The sequence below is a fragment of the Rana temporaria genome, chromosome 3 (assembly GCF_905171775.1).
Source record: "Rana temporaria chromosome 3, aRanTem1.1, whole genome shotgun sequence".
NCBI classification, from domain to species: domain Eukaryota; kingdom Metazoa; phylum Chordata; class Amphibia; order Anura; family Ranidae; genus Rana; species Rana temporaria.
Window position 1 is genome coordinate 251,925,435 of NC_053491.1, and position 18,166 is coordinate 251,943,600.

The 18,166-nt window shown below is 42.1% G+C and overlaps 1 protein-coding gene across 2 annotated transcripts in view; it reads left to right on the forward strand.

Annotated features, from left to right (window-relative positions):
- The window catches only part of DPYSL3 (dihydropyrimidinase like 3), a 205,541-nt gene that overhangs the window by 105,493 nt on the left and 81,882 nt on the right, over positions 1–18,166 (forward strand). The window contains exon 1 of one of the 2 annotated variants that reach the window (XM_040344563.1): positions 941–1,200. The exons of the other annotated variant lie outside the window; for it this stretch is intronic. Within the exon in view, the coding sequence (XP_040200497.1) occupies positions 1,162–1,200 (39 nt within the window). The 5' untranslated portion in view covers positions 941–1,161. Of the gene's footprint in view, positions 1–940; positions 1,201–18,166 lie in introns of those variants that run through there. 2 annotated transcript variants of the gene reach the window in all.

The following is an 18,166-nucleotide window of genomic DNA, read 5'->3' on the forward strand; positions in this document are numbered from 1 at the left end:
TTAAAGCCACGCCCACTATGTTAGCGTAATTTTTTAACCACGCCCGTTTATGCACGACACAATTCCTTTAAACACCTGGACATGCCCACAAAAAGGATGTCCCGCCCCTAATTAGCATACTGCTCCACTTACACTGGCTTTCTGCAAAAAACATATTATATTTGGAAATGTTGGTAACTATGTACTGGTACGTGTTCAGCCACCAATCTGCTAAGCGAACCAATTACATTGTGTGGTCTGGGCTGTCAGCGTCCTAGCAATCAGCAACAATGAAAGGGAAGGGGGGGGGGGGGCATCCATCCCAGGCATGGCACTATTGGAGTGTATGTAGATGGGCAGTGGCTGCAAAGGGGCTGAAGTTGATCAGCAGCACTGAGCTGTAATAGAGAATTAAAGGTGAAAAACATTATTTTATTCAAATATGTCAGCCCTTTGTGGTGCAAAGGGGGTGATTTACTAAAACTGGGTCACAAAGAATCTGGTGCAGCTGTGCACGGTAGCCAATCAGCTTGTTGAATAAAACGTGGAATCTGATTGGATTCTATGCAGAGCTGCACTCTCCAGTTTTAGTAAATGAACCCCACAGTTCTTTATGAATGTAGATGTCATGAGATGTGATTTACATGTGCTGTCATCCGCTGGTAATGGTTAGGATGTGCTGGCAGGCATTGCATTTCACATCGGCCATTTTTCTTCTCAGCCTTCTTTCCACCTGATGCCCAATGTTAGTACACCAGTACAGTACTAGGGTGTGCGATGATCCCCCCCGCCCCGATCTCTTCCTGCTCTCATCTCTCTCCAACAAACACATCAGAGAAGGAGAAAAAGCTTTTTTTTCATTCGGTGTGCAGATCTGCAGTGCACGCAGCGCCCCCTAGTGTGAGAAGAAGCCCAGTGCAGACGCAGAAGTCAGCAGTGGGTGAGGCCAGTGCCTAGCAAGGACTAGTAGAGAGGGAGGAGTCCGGATCAGCTCTCTCTCTCTCTTCACAGTCCCAGCTGGCATTGCAAAAAGGGATTTACTATTGTCTAAGGCAGCTAAGGAAAAAAAAAAAAAAAACAAGCAAACAAAATCCTTTTACCTGATCTGCAGTATACCAGCTACAGGGAGCAGACACAAAGGGAGCAGGCTGCAGAGCAGAGGGGATCTTGTGCAGAGAAATCATGTCTTACCAGGGCAAGAAGAACATTCCTAGGATAACAGTGAGTCTATGCATCTCTTCCTATGATTGTATGTATAGAGCCGTGTGTGTGTGAGAGTGGAGGGTGATGATCAGTAACATAGGATGTGATGATCAGTGGATTACATGTGCTGTCATTAGAAGAGGAGATCTGATCACTCCATGATTACAGCACATTGTCATCATCAGATCGTTTTATTTCCTGCAGTACGATCAGAATGGTCCCCCCCTGAGTCCAGGATTATCCTGAGAAGGTGAAACGGACCTGTCTGTATTAGGATTATACTATAGTTCAGTATAATCTCACACTAGCAGGTGCCTGCTCTTCTCTGGCATCATCCAATGTCTTATTGTTAGAGAAACACCCATGTCCTGTGCTTGTGATCACAATGATGCCTGCATGCACATCAAATGTATTATTATTATTATTTTTTTACTACATTTATGTTTGTTCATGTAAACAGGTAGTAATTGACAGTAGTATATAGTAGTATTGTGTTATTATTGCAGAGATTCTTACATCAAAGGGAGAGGGTGACACAGCTGGTAGGGGGTGGTCCTATCTGCACCACCCAACAATGCATGGGGAAGACTTCCATATCATCCATCAAGCATCCTCACCATCCTCAATAATCAACGTGATCACATTTTTTTAAAATTTGCTTTCAATTTTTTTTAGCTGCATTACACTGAGCTCAGCATTGTCACACTGATCCGTCTCATTCATCTGTATGTCAGTGTCAAGTGAATTATACATATATATATATATATATATATATATATATATATATATATATATATATATATATTTAAACAAATATAGAGATTTTGAAAAAAAAAAAAAACGTTATTGCAAGGAATGTGTCCCACGATGTGTTGTATATTTGTAACCCCAGATTTTTCTATCTATGTACATATACACATCTCCTGATTTACAGTGCATGGTGCACTGATTGGGGGGTGGGTGCAGTGCGATGCTCTGCAGAGCAATCTCCTGGGCTCCTTATGTTCAGTAGCAGGCCTGCCCTTTATTGTCAGCTTCGAGATGTGCAGCTGTGCTTTGTCTGTGCTGAATTTAATTAGACCTTTCGTGGGTGAAGGGTGGGGGATGCACTGGGGAGTGGAATAGGTAGCTATTCCATCTTTGCGAATGAGACAAAAGGGACATGGGCAAGCTACCGAAGATCATTTACCGAATCCACCCCCCCCCCCATTACGTTTCGTTTCTTGCATTTCCAGTTTTGATTTATGTTGTATTTTTGTTGGGCAGAATTGTATGTAATATTAAATATCTATCATATATATATATCTATATATATATATATATATATATATATCTATATAGCTGTATATATATTTATATGTTTATCTATATAGATATCTATCTATCTATATAGATAGATAGATAGATAGATGTCTATCTAAATATCTATCTATCTATCTATCTATCTATCTATCTATCTATCTATCTATCTATCTCTTCATATATATATATCTATATAGATATACATATCTATCTATATCTATATCTATATATATATATATATATATATATATATATATATATATAAAAATAGATAGATAGATAGATAGATAGATATCAATCATTTCTTTATCTTACCTAAATTCCTTTTGTTCACATACTAAAACCAAAATGGTATTGGTTCCATCTCGTACACATATATAACACAACATGGTGGCCACCCATGAGTTATCCTCTCCCATGTGGACAGATAAGAAGTGAAAAAATAAATAAAGGTTCTCCACACCCCCACACCTCATTCTTTTTGGGGGTCTAAGGCAGCTGACATAGGGTTGCCACCTCATCCCTTTAAACCGGAACACATATGAATTACACAGATTCTGAGGCAAATTTAATACAGATAAAGCACAAAATTAGTTTAATTACCACCTTAATCAGCCACAGAACCTGTGGAATTAATATGTGTTTGGTTTCAAAGGGATGAGGTGGCAACCCTAAGCTGACATAGTCTTAAGAATGGAAGATTTTGTAAATTTGGGATTACGTTTTTAATTATCTTGTCCCTTCCCATGGAGGGAGTCAAAATGGCAGATAGCAAAGCCACAAATCAGGGAGTGGTACTGAAGCAACCCTGTCAAAATGTATCATTGTGTCAAAAAAATGTTACACACGAAGCATGATTTTCCGTGCTGTCTCTTCAGGTTTAGAAAGATGCGAGATAGGGATGAAGTCGTGCTTACTGCAGTAGCAAATGAATGTATAATATATGCTGTGAGTGCTCAGCAGTACAAAATGGTAGCAGGCGGGGTCGTCATAACCTGGATGGGGAACAGCTTACTCCACTAAGAGCCTTGGAATGAGGGAGACACCTTGGGAACTAAATAGCACCCTCTGACGTCACCAACCCAGACGTAGTACTGCTGCATACTACACTACACTGTACATGTGGCACTAGATGCCTAATTCGTGGCCTCAGTGAGGTTTTTAGAGAAGGAAAGGCCAGACCTACCTCCTCTGGACAAGCACATTAGCGTAATGGGGGAAGAAAATAGGAAACACCTTCCTTTTCCATTGACAGGCCTCAGGTATGGGGGAGTGGAGGAAAGCAGTCACTTCCATGATGTCTTTTGTGGTAAAAGGCAGCATGGTTAATTGTATTCCTAAACTGGGCGGATGCTGCCATCCTCAGATGGGGTAATACGATTGATACTGCAAAAAGGCAAAAAACATTTAACATTGTGTGGTTTTATGGCTCATAGATCATTGCCACTTTGTGAGTACCTACTTTTGATTGATTTTATTATTAAATACATTTTTTTGCTAATGCACTAGGTGCATGCACCTTCCATTTTGTTTTGTTTTGTCTTTGTAGTATCAAAGGGGGAGTAGAGGTGTTATCACTCTTGTGCATCCTCTTATCCATCTTCATAGGAGCTGGATTAACTCCTATACACCCACCGGACACTTTATTAGGTACACCTTTCTAGTACCGGGTTGGACCCCCTTTTGACTTCAAAACCACCTTAATTCTCCATGGTATAGATTCAACAAGCCGTTGAAAACATTACCTCAGAGATTTTGGTCCATATTGACATGATAGCATCACACAGCTGATGCAGATTTGTTGGCTGCACATACATGATGTGAATTTCCCATTCCACCCCATCCCAAAGGTGCTCTATTGGATTGAGATCTGGGAGGCCATTGGGAACTGTGGAGGCCATTGGAGTACAGTGAACTCATGGTCATGTTCAAGAAACCAGTTTTAGATGATTTGAGCTTTGTGACATGGTGCATTATCCTGCTGGAAGTACCCATCAGAAGATGGGTACACTGTAGTCATAAAGGGATGGACATGGTCAGCAACAATACTCAGGTAGGCCATGGCATTTAAATAATGCTCAATTGGTACTAAGGGGCCCAAACTGTGCCAAGAAAATATTCCCCACACCGTTACACCACCACCAACAACCTGAACTGTTGATACAAGGCAGGATGCATCCATTTTTTTTTATGTTGTTTATGCCAAATTCTGACCCTACCATCTGAACGTCACAGGCAACGTCCCAGGCAACGTTTTTCCAATCCTCTACTGTCCAATTTTGGTGAGCCTATACGAATTGTAGCCTCAGTTTCCTGTTCTTAGCTGACAGGAGTGGCACCACTTCTGCTGCTGTTGCTCAATTGCTTCACATTTTGATGTGTTATGCATTCAGAGGTGGTATTCTGCATACCTTGGATGTAACGAGTGGTTATTGAGTTAATGTTGCTTTTCTATCATCTCAAACCAGTCTGTCCATTCTCCTCTGACATCAACAAGGCATTTTTTCCCCACACAACTGTCGCTCACTGGATATTTTCTCTTTTTCTGTCCATTCTCTGTGATCAGTAATGCCCCGTACACACAATCGGAATTTCCAAAGGAAAAGTCAGACAGACTTTTTCCATCCAAAATTCCGACCGTGTGTATGCCCCATTGGAAATTCTGAGGAAAAACGTCGGAGTTTAGATAGAGAACATGTTCTCTTTTACGCCTAAGGAATTCCGTTGTGATTTCGGTCAGTCGTGTGTACGGGGCTTTAGAGATTTGTATGCTGTCCACCATCTTTTTCATTTTTTTTTTATCTTTACCAAGTGCGCTATTATCAGTAAAAAACATCTATGTGTTCAGGATATCCCCCACAGAATTCATGCCATGTCCATCCATCCGTGTCATCAAAATGTCAAGCTAACATTCTCTCGCAGATGCATGGACAGTAGAAGCTTTACATGAAAACAACCACAAATTATTAATTAACCAGTTCAAAATGGAACTGCATGCAAATCTGTTCATTCTAGATATGATAAAGCAGAGTAGCATCAATTTCAGTCATATGATAGTAACCTATGGTAATGACCACACTGAGTCTCACTTTAAGGGGAGACTCTCCAAAGGCAAAATACCTGTTTCAGCCCAGAACAGTCGGTGAATACTGTGGGTATAGAATTGGGTATATGGGATTGTACAATATTTTATTTCTTTTTATGGTTGAACCAGATGTCTATTTTCAACCTGACTAACTGTGTAACTATATAACCTCCATCAGATTTGTCTAAAACACAGGCTTTAAATTCCCTTTATATAAATGGAATGAGTAGTGGTTTTTTTTTTTTGGCTTCCTCTTTCCCATCAGGTAATAGACCATATAAATAATATGTAGTCCTCTATCCAGTCTGCAGGTGGCACTGTAGTCTTCTTTTTTCAAGTTTCCAGTCTCTTTATGGTTTACTCCCCTTTGCACAGTCCTCTTTTCCTTTTTGTGTTAGGGGCCAGTTTTTGGCACTAGAATAATTATATAATTTTTTTTGCTAAAATTATGATCTTTCATTCTAAACATAAGCCTTCTTACGCAAAGACAGGTTTTTATGTATCAGGTGCACTGGCTTAGACCAATACTACTGTTGGTCTTGCGTGTCTTTACTCTTCAATTAATGTATGTTTCTACATACCTCATCTGTTGAGGGCATCCTTCTTACAATGTACATTTTTGAATTAGGCCGCGCATCTCTAGATACGTCGGCGTAAGTGCTTTGTGAATCTGGCCGATAGTGCCTATTGACATTGGCCATGTACCATGTTGTTGTAGCACTGAATTATTTTGTTCCTACGTCAGGAACATAATAAATGGGACAGAGGTAATCAGATATATGAGGAAGCACATCTCTATTACCATTGCTGTTATGATGGCATATATCTATTCTATGGAAGAAATTGTCTAACTTCCTTATGGTTCACATTGCTCAAAATTGTAATTTTTCATAGAAATGCATATGGTAGCACAACTGGTTTATGTAGTCACAGTGTTTGCACGTTGGGTTCACATCTGTGTGATATGCTAGTGCATGTGCGCGGCTGCAAGCTTTTACGTGCGCTACCGTGCATTGCAGTAGGGCAGCCCATTCATTTTAAATGAGCCTCTTTCTCTATCTAAGTCGCACCAGAGAAGAGTACAGTATAACCCTTTTTGTTGCAACACATTGTAATAAGTTACAATGCACTGTGGTGCACGTGCCAGACATAATAGAAGTCTATGGCAAAGCGCAAATAACCTGCACCAAAACCGTGGGTACATCATGCAGCACCCACGCTACAACCAAAGCTCAGCAGGGCAGTGTAAAGCAGCCCTAGAGGAAATGTATATGGTTACAATAGTGGGGCATAATTAGCTCTCACTGTTATTTACAGCATTGCTGGGCAGTGGGAGCTATATAACTGTCACATGTCTGACAATACTGAACATCCAGTCAAAAAACGCTATAGGGTTGATTTAATAAACGCAAATAAACAGCCTTTCTCAACCTCTTCAACACAGAGAATTCCTTGAAATAACTTTTCATTCTCATGGAACCCCTACTAGAAATGACTATATCTACAACTCATGATACATTAGTGTGATGGTCAGTGAGAAGAATGCTCCTTACACTTGTGGTCATTGGGAAGAATTACCCCCTGAAGCCTTGTACACACGACCGAGGAACTAGACGGGCGAAACACATCGTTTTCCCCGTTGAGTTCCTTGTTAGGCTTTTGAGGAACTCGACAAGCCAATTTTCTGCATTCCCGTCAAGGAAATAGAGAATTTGCTCTCTTTTTGGCTCGTCATGTTTCTCGACAGTTTCCTCGACGAAAATGTACACACGACCGGTTTCCTCTGCAAAAAAATATCTCCAGCAAGTTTCTTGCTGGTTTTTGCTGAGAAACTCGGTCGTGTGTACGAGGCTTGACAGATAACTAAAAAGATCACTGGTGTTAGTGGGAACTAATCTGAGAGGTAAAAATTGCTCATTGCTCAAAGAAAGAACCTGTTAACCTCTAGAGGAACCCTAGGGTTGCATGGAACCCTGGTTGAGAAACCCTGTTTTGAACTCTTGGGATTTTCACACGGGCGGAGTTTTTAGGCGGACGCTGACCTGAAGGGACGCTCTGTGCAGGTCTATGGCGCCACGGATGTCAGTGGTGACATGGCCACTGACATCCGACCCGCTCAGATCCGCTAAAGTGTGACAGATGGAAACCCTATTTTCCACCCGTCTGGCGGATCGGATTGGATGAAAACGGACTCTACGGCCTGTCTTCATACAATCCCCCATAGGGGAGAGTGACTCTTTGACAGGTCGGTTCCAGCACAGTGTGCAGAGACAGACCTGTCATCTGCCTGCTCAGCGGGGGCCGTCAGTGCGATCCGTGCAGAGCAAAGCGGAGCCTGTACATGGACACGTCCGTGTGAAAGGGCCCTTAGTATGAAGGACTTCTAAACTGTAATCTGATCTTTATCAAAGTATTAAAATGTATTTAACAGTAAGTGGCCCTGCCAGCACACATTTGAAAAGTCCATGGTCTTTCGCTGTCACTATCAGTAAATTGGTCCAAAGGAACAATTTGTGGCCGATGTTGGAGTGAGTGCATATAGACAGGAAGTGACTATAAGAGGTTAGGTAAAAGTAGCAGCACTGAAATGCGAAAAAAAGGATGGGGGAAAATAGTATATAATGAAATCGATAAACATTTTTCTATGGGTCCATGTGACCCGTAGTTATGCCACTGGTATGAAGTAATGGGGCACATTGTGCACAGCTCATGGTAGCTACAAAATGTGTTTAGTAGAAAATGCTTGCCTGAAAGTACACCTTCCATAAGAAAGATACATGGGCGTTATAACCTTGATGACCTCATTTTCTTTGGCTTCAATATTCGTGAGTTACAATTTACAGATAAAGAGTTTTTTTTTTTTTGTTACATGTTTTTTTCTGAGTTAGTGACTCTGATGTACCGAAGCCTGACACAGCCAGGAATCTAGCTTTTCCTGATGGTGGCCAGCAATAATTACAGTTATATTTTACCAAAATTAGTTGATTACCAGTTAGGGATTGGGATACTGCTTACTCTACACCCACAACATTACATAGCTAATATTTAATTTACTACTGTTTATAATGCCTTACAAATATTATCATATTGTTATTATCGTATTGTATTATATTATCGTATTGTTCAATCCAAAAAAAAACAAGAATAACCATAATGATTAAATTCCCTTTGGAAAAAAAAACACTTATTTTAAATATTCATACATAATGCAATTGGTTTGTATATCCCCTCTGTAGGCTGATAATTTTCGTCACCATCTTCTCTGACGAAATGCTTCATGCCAAGATTCGGTGTTGTCACTAGCCGCACATGGGCCCTTTTGTATTTGGGCACATGGGCCCTTTTGTATTTTTTTACTTATTTATTTTTCTTTTATTACTTTTGGTAGTTTTTAATATTTTTTGGCCTTTCATTGTATCCATCATTTTGGGGCCCCCTACACAGCTTTAGGCAGCCCGGGGGGGACCTCTCTCCTGCCGCAGGGGGGGTTTGGTGCTGATGAACAAAACAAAGTCAAGTCTTCTCTTCTCTGGGTTTTTTTTTTGGAACACTGCTGTATATACAGGTAAGCTTTTACATTATTGGTCCCTTACTACCAGTTACCCTAATGCCGCGTACACACGATCATTTTTCGGCATGAAAAAAACGACGTTTTAAAAAAATGTCATTTAAAATGATCGTGTGTGGGTTTTACATCATTTTTCGGGTTCTAAAAAACGACAACATTTTTTTTCGAACATGCTCCATTTTTTAAACAACGTTTTAAACTATGTAGTTTTTCGGGTTGTAAAAAATGATCGTGTGTGGGCTAAAGCGAGGTTAAAAACCTGTGCATGCTCAGAAGCAAGTTATGAGATGGGAGCGCTCGTTCTGGTAAAACTACCATTCGTAATGGAGTAAGCACATTCATCACGCTGTAACAGACAGAAAAGCGCGAATCGTCTTTTACTAACAGGAAATCAGCTAAAGCAGCCCCAAGGGTGGCGTCATCCGCATGGAACTTCCCCTTTATAGTGCCGTCGTACGTTTTGTACGTCACCGCGCTTTGCTAGAGCATTTTTTTAAAAAGATCGTGTGTGGGCAACGTCGTTTTTTTTTCATGCCGAAAAATGATCGTGTGTACGCGGCATAAGGCCACGTACACACGATTGGAACTTTCGATGGAAAAGGTCAGACAAACTTTTTCTTAAGGCTGGATTTAAGTGCTGGTTCACACAGCGGCGACCTGTCAGGCGACTTAGCTGCCTGATAAGTCGTGCTCCATGCAGTGCAATGGAACTGTTCTAAAAAGAGCGACTCAAGTTGCTCCAACTTAAAAAATGTTCCTACACTTCTCTGGGGCGACTTCGAAGTAGCTTGCATTGACTTCTGGTAAAGAAGTTGTTTGCAAGCCATGCTGAGGTCACACTGTGCGGGGCAGCTTCAGAGTCGGTCAACTTTGAAGCCACCCCTGCGTGAACCGACACCTTCACTATTGCCTTTCAGTGCATTGCCTTAATACACAATGCTTTGTGTGGTGCCTTTTGGTTCCATTTATTTAGAATGACATCCAAAGGTCCAACCACAGGCACAAGAAACAATTCTCCTTGCAGTGGGCCCCCCTCACTGCAAGGGTTTAGTACTTATGTAAGCGGAGGTCCATGGTAAAAAAAAAGTCAGCAGCTGCAAACACTGTAGCTGCTGACTTTTAATAAGCACACTTACCTGTCCAGGTTGCCCGCGATGTCGGCCACCCAAGGCAGATCCGTCCCTCGGACCGGGTCCGGCGCCGCCAACCTCACTAAGGGGAACAGGCAGTGAAGCATTACGGCTTCACTGCCCGTTTCCTATTGCACATGCGTGAGTCGTGCGGCTCGCGCATGTGCGAGTCGCACGGCTATTTGTGAATGGGAACACCGTCCTGTGTGTGCCAGAAGGCAGCACGCCTCCATTTCCCAGGAGGCAACGCGAGGAGGAGAACACAGAACCTCCCTGAGGAAGAGGCAGATTAGAACGATCTGCCTAGTAACAGCAATTTCTGATAAGTATATATTCTATTTTTTTTTTTTTTTTTTTTAGGGTGGACCTCCACTTTAAGTCTAGGGGTTCAGCGATAAGTAGTAATACCTAATTTACTCCTTGCTCCTCCATCTGGGCAACAAAGCCTCCTCTCTAAAGCCTCGTACACACGACCGAGAAACTCGATGGGCGAAACACATCGTTTTCCTCGTCGAGTTCCTTGTTAGGCTGTCGAGGAACTCGACAAGACAAGTTTCTACATTCCCGTCAAGGAAATAGAGAATATGCTCTCTTTTTGTCTCGTCGAGTTTCTCGACAGTTTCCTCGACGAAAATGTACACACGACCGGTTTCCTCTGCAAAAAAATATCTCCCAGTCGTGTGTACGAGGCCTAAGGTGTTCCCGGCCAAAGTCACATACCTGATTCCTTCAGGTACAAAGTAGGGTTAATACCCCTGCATTGTACGAGATGAAGCCAAAGCACCATCCACAGCTCAGGGTGTCATGGTAAAGAGGACATCCAGAGAAGAGGCTAAGGTAGGTATTACATTCTCTTCAGCTCCCCTTGGATCTAATGAGCATTTAAAGCTTGCGGATACAACTATTGCGAAGTACCTGTGCTGCAAATCACACCACAATGCTGTTGGGCCACAAAATTTGCCACAGTTTTTGCATCTGTAGCTGTGCAAAATGTATTTGCAGGACCTTGCAGGGGGACTAAGAAAACTCTGTAAACGAAACGCAGATGCACTTAAAATGAAGTGCTGTTTTAAATGGAGGTCATAATTCTACATCACATTTTTTTTTGCAATACATCATCCTTAATCCTGGGCTTTGTATTATACTTTTGTATTGCTTTTGAGCTGTTTTAGGGGAAAAAAATTATGAAAATGACAACCTCCTTTAAATAATGCTGAGTTTTTTTGGTACCTCAGCTGGTTATGCTCCTGTCCCTTTGTCCTCATAGTTGTCAGGCGGTGTCGGGCCCCCTGGGCCGTTGCTAGGCAGTTGTATTGGGGCAAAGACCTGTGTGTGCAGTCACCATAAAAGGCAGTAACAGCAGCGTGGGGGCAGGGCTCATTAGCTATTTGGAAATGGTTAGGTACAATAGGGGGGGTGAGTGTTTTGTGGTCGGTCGAAGAGAAAGGTTTTTTTTAATTCATCAAAGAATGGTTCCATCATATATGAATTCTTCAAGAACAAAGAATACTCTGCAAGCATAGTACCCCATATCAATAAATATGATCTATTATGGTTTCTAAAATATTTAGATATTTGTAATAGTTGAATTGATATTTGTAGTGCTTAGATTGGGATTAGGATATCTCATGGGAGTTAAATGGACACTAATGTATGGATTCAGGCAGTATATTGCAGTTTATGGATCTGTGCCATGGGAACAAAGGCTGTTATTACCTCAGAGGATCATGCAACCCAACAGGCCTTGACTTGGGTTCTGAGAAAACAATGTCAATTAGGCATTTTCCCCGAATCTTGGTGACCGTATGAGACATTTGGGCAAAATGCATTGGAGTGAATGTGGGAAGTTGAAAATGAAGCTGGTTTATTTATAAGGGTGCAGAGGACTTGGAATGGTTCCTGTTATGGGTGAATCCCGACCGTTCTTATGCCAAGAAATGGCCTCCTTTTGACTTGAATTTTTCAGTGAAAGAAAACACTGATTAAAAAAAGGATACAAGAAATCAAATACATCAGCGGAAAAAAAGAACACTAAATTACTAAATAAAGAAAAAAAAAGATTTTTTTGTTTTTTGTGTGTGTTCATTCAAGCAATTTTTCCCTGCGCAGCTCAGTGAGCGAAACATCGGCAATGACTAAATTTGGAATATAGCAGCAAAATTTCATAACACATAATGGCTGCCCCCCTGGTAAGTGCTTTTGTCTAGTGATCTGTGTTCATCCCAGGGTGTTTATGTGTATTTATAGTCTACTGATGGTATCAAATCCAAACTTCAGCCCCATTCATATAAAACGTATCAGCTGACACTGTATCTTCATCATTACGTCTGCACACAAGTCCCTGTGTTTTCAAACACAAAGATGCCTTTGCAATATGTATTAGGGTGGGGCAGTGCTTGCTGCTTTTGTTTCACAAGTTAGTAATTAGCCATATTCTGACTCACCATTTATAATTTGTAATTTACAGTTAGCTATTAAAATATAAGCTGTATTCTTTTTATTTTATATTTCATTATCTTTGCTATAAGGTAGAGTAATTTTTAGCCATAAGGCAACATAGGCGTCCTCCCATATCTGCACGCCGCGTTCAGGTTCCCATGATAAAAATGAAACAAACGCCTTGTTTTATCACACCTGGCATGTACCCAATCCCATCCATATGGTGCATTGTGTATTCTCGTTAAATGGATGAAAAAAACGGTTGCGGGTTAGTGACTTGGGAATAAGGTAATTACCTTTTTGTCATAACATCAGGAAAAACAGCACCTAGGTTGTTTTGTCAAGTATTCCTTTAGGGGTCCTTCACAATCCAGAATTAGGCATTTGTTATGCTTCAGTGGATCTTACATGTCCTTGTGTATTTGGGAGTCATTTAGGCCCCCCGTGTACAGGCATGTATTTTTCAAGGAAACGTGTGCTGAGGAAAAATACAAAGGGTCACATTGCTTTTCTTTCCTTCAGAAAATGCTGGTTGCCTGGCTGTTATTGATGGTCCACTTTTAGTCACTGACCCAAAACATATATGCACATCTGCATTTCCAAACTTTCTGCATCATTGCTAATTATCAGTGATTAAGTACTATCACATTTACACTTCTATGAGTGAAATTCTGCAGCATTCTTGTCCATCAAAGGGAACAATTCCAATTAGTATACATTTTGTAGTGCGTAAGGTCCATGCCAGACATGCTGATGACATATTACCAGCAGCAGAATCACTTAGGTTAGGGAAACATTTTTTTTAAGGCCCCTTTCACACATACGGACCATGGCCCGGATTCACAAAGCACTTACGCCGACATATCTACAGATACGCCGCGGAAGTGTAAATATGCGCCGTCGTATCAATGCGCCGGACTCTGATAACAAGATACGCCTGAAAATAGGCTTCATCCGACCGATGTAACTTTCCTACACCGGCATATCGTGGGCGCATATTTACGCTGGACGTAGGTGGCGCTCCATTTGATTTCCTATTCAAATAGGGAAATGAGGGAGATACGTCGATTCACGCATTATATACGCGGTTTGCGTAAGTCGTACGTCCGACGTAAAGTTATTCCCCATATATGAGGCGCAACTCATGCTAAGGTATGGACCAGGGAACACAGCCGTCGTATTTTACGTTGTTTACGTAGTACGTGACTAGGGCTGGGCGTAGGTTACGTTCACGTCGTAGGCAGTGATCCGTTGTATCTTAGGGAGTAGTTCCAATGTGATTCTGAACATGCGCACTGGGATACGTCCACGGGACGGCGCATGCGCCGTTCATTTTAAGTACTTGTATGGCACTCGGCCCATCATTTGCATGGGGTCACGCCTCATTAGCATGGCTCACACCCACTTCCACCTACGACGACTTGCGCCGAGGGAACCCAGGGCAGTTTGGGAGGCAAGTGCTTTGTGAATTCGGTGCTTGCCTCTCTGCGCTGCTTCCGTGTAGCGTATATTAGATACACTACGCCGGCATAAATATGCGCCGATGTATGTGAATCCGGGCCCATTTGTCCATTTTTCATCCAGCCATTGACGTATGAAAAACGGACATCACTACATCTCTGTGGAAAAACAGATGTAAACGGATGATCATCCATTCACATCAGTTTACATCCACTTCCACATCAATTTTTTTAAACAGATCAAAGCCCTTTTTTTCTTCCGTTAAGAAAACCCGGAATGGATGAAAAATGGATGCAAACGGACAAACGGTCTGTTTTACATCCATTTTTGCATTGGTAGTGGATGTAAAAAAACTGATGTAAAAACAGTTTAATTGCTGGGCGATGCAACGTTACCTTGCGTCGCTTCACCTCTTGGCCACTGGGGGTGCCCGCGGCTCGCCGCAGAAGCCGATGCGAGTGCCCAGCGGGCGCGATGACCGCCGGACATCCGCGATCGCTTGTCACAAAGCGAGAACCGGGATCCCAGTTCTTTCAGGGGAGAGGAGACTGACCGTGTGCTCATACTATGTATGAAAACCAATCTCTCTCTTCCCCTAGTTAATCCTATCCCCCCTACAGTTAGAACACCTTGATCACACCCTAGTGTTAACCCCTTCCCTGCCAGTGATATTTATACAGTAATCGATGCATTTTATAGCTCTAATCGCTGTAAAATGTCTCAAAAGTGTCCGATGTGTCTGCCGCAATATCGCAATCCCAATAAAAATTGCAAGATCGCCACCATTACTAGTAAAAAAATAAGTAAATAATAAAAATGTAATAAATCTATCCCCTATTTTGTAGACGTTATAACTTTTGCGCAAACCGATCAATATACACGTATTTCAATTTTTTTAACAAAAATATGTAGAAGAATACATATTGGCCTAAACTGAGAATTTTTTTATTTTTTTTTATTTGGGATATTTATTATAACCAGTAAAAGATATTGGGGGTTATTTACGAAAGGCAAATCCACTTTGCACTACAAGTGCAAACTACAAGGGCAAAATGCACTTGAAATTGCACTGAAAGTGCACTTGGAAGTGAAGTCGCTGTAAATCTGAGGGGAAGATCTGAAATGAGGGGGAAGCTCTGCTGATTTTACTATCCAATCATGTCGAAGCTAAAATGCAGTTTTTTATTTTCCTTGCATGTCCCCCTCGGATCTACTGCGACTGCACTTCCAAGTGCACTTTTAGTGCAATTTCAAGTGTACTTTGCACTTGTAGTTTGCACTTTTAGTGCAAAGTGGATTTGCCTTTAGTAAATAACCCCCATTATATTTTTTTCAAAATTGTCGCTCTCTTTTTGTTTATATCGCAAAAAATAAAAAACGCAGAGGTGATCAAATACCACCAAAAGAAGGCTCTATTTGTGGAAAAAAGGACATCAATTTTGTTTTGGTACAGCGTCACACGACCGCGCAGTTGTCAGTTAAAGCGACGCAGTGCCGTATTGCAAAAAATGCCTCGGTTATTGGGTAGCCAAATCTTCTGGTGCTGAAGCGGTTAAAAAACAATGGTAAACTGATTCCCCTTTCACACTGGGGCGGTTTGCCGGCGGAGGCGCATTGCTGGCGGTATTAACCCTTTTTCGGCCACTAGCGGGGGGTAAAACCACACCGCTAGCGGCTAAATACTGCTGCAATTCTGACGGTAAAGTGCCGCTAAAAATAGCGGAGCTTTACCGCCACCGCACCGCACCTACCGCCCCAGTGTGAAAGTGGCCTTAAGGGCCTTTCACATGGGCGTTTCATAATTTTTTTTTTTTTGACCAAAAAAATACATTCAGTTTAATCAGTTTTACATCGGTATTTCATCAGTTTTTTCATGATTTGTTTTTTTACTTCCACTACAAATTCAAAAACGGATGCAAAAGCAAACCGTTTGTTTACATCCATTTTTCATCCATTCGTTTTTTTTAACTGAACAAAAATAGGGCTTTGATCCATTTAAAAAAACAGATGCTGACAGAGGTGGATGTCCAGGGGCGGACTGACCATTGAGGCTCTCGGGCACTGCCCGAGGGCCCCATGCCACTAGGGGGCCACATCAGGGTTGCCAGGCTCAATAAAACCAGGGACAGTATTTTTTACATCTGTCCCTGATATGTCCGAAACCGACATGCTTTTGATGTGAAAATCCTGAGATTTTAGCTGCCCCGCCTCTGCACTGCCTCCTGGCGTGGTGGCCATCTGTAAGCCCGGGGGGCCCTATAATCTTCTATTGCCCGGGGGCCCAATGAGTTGTCAGTCCGCCCCTGTGGATGTCAATGGATAATCATCTGCTTACATCCGCTTGCCCATAGAGAAATACATTGGTGTCCATTTTTTGTCCGCTAACGGACAGAGGAAAAACGGAAATGAGAAAACGCCTGTGTGACCTAAGGGGCCTAGAATGTTTCTATAAAAACAATGGGCCAGATCCACAAAAACCCGGCGCAACGTAACTTTTTCAATTTAAGCTACACCGCCGGAAAATTTCTACCTAAGTGCCCGATCCACAAAGCACTTACCTAGAAATTTTCGGCTGTGTAACTTAAATTCGTCCGGCGCAAGGCGTTCCTAATTTAATGGGGCGAGTCCCATTTAAATTAGGCACGCTCCCGTGCCGGACGTACTGCGCATGCTCCCAACGTAATTTTCCCGACGTGCTTTGCACGGTTTTACGTTGCGCCGGGTTTTGAGAATCGCGACGGGCGTAAAAAAAAAAATACGAGTTGCGGCGGGACAAAAAAAAATTGAAAAAAAAAAAAACAGCGACGCGGGATAGAAGGGTCTACTTTTACAAGGCCTAAACAGTTTAAGCCTTGTAAAAGTAGCCCTAATATTGCGACGGCAAACTAATACTTACGGAGAAAAAACGAAGCGTAAAAGCTTTGTGGATCTCCGTAAGTGCTAATTTGCATACCCGAAGCGGCATTTCGACGAGAAATGCCCCCAGCTGCGGCTGCGGTACTGCATCCTAAGATCCGACAGTGTAAGTCCCTTACACATGTCGGATCTTCTGCCTGTCTATGAGAAACTGATTCTGTGGATCAGTTCCAAAGATAGAAACAGGGATACGACGGCGTATCAGTAGATACGCCGGCGTATCCCTTTTGAGGATCTGGCCCAATATCTATAAGGTGTTGTAATTAAGATACAATTACAATGAAAAGTATCGGTGTCAATGTAGCCGTGTATTTTCTGAAGATCAGAAGATCCAATATGATGCCATGCATACAAACAAATCTCGTTTTAGTGTCTGGACATCTTTTTTTTTGTGATCACAATAGTTCCTGGCACTGAGCCTCCTGGCCATTGAACATAGAGATGAGGTTTGGCACCCGGCACAGTGTGTGTATTGTACTGAAATTCTGTCCTCAGAACAGATTGGTGAACTTCACCATTGCTAATCCAATCCCCCCAAGAAGCACTATTTTTCCTGGCTTGCATCTGGATCCATCAAGTACATTTTCAAGATTGACCATGTCATTTCCAGACCTAAAATAAAATATTTATGAGCTCATTTTAGTTGTTACTAACTAATTAATAAACATCTGCTATATTATTCTCTTCAATGTGAAATATTGAGGCACTTAGACATTTTATTTGAAAAGAGAAGAGAACACACAGGAGGTCATAAAATTGGGATATACTGTAAGTTGTGCAATAACTGATTTGTTTCATACAAACAACTGTGCTGTATAAAGATTCCTGGGTTCTAATGTGGTGGTTTTTAAATGAGAAGGACAGAGGGACATTGTTCCAAATCAGGGACAGTCCCTTGAAATCAGGGACAGTTGGGAGCTATGGATTAACTGCTTGCCAACCAGCGCACGCCTATATACGTCGACAGAATGATTCGGACAGGCAGAAGGACGTACCGGTACGTCCCCTTTAAGATCGCGGCATTGTGGACGCGCGCACGCCGCGAGCCCGTCCGCGGGTCCCGCAGACTCGATCGCCGCGGGG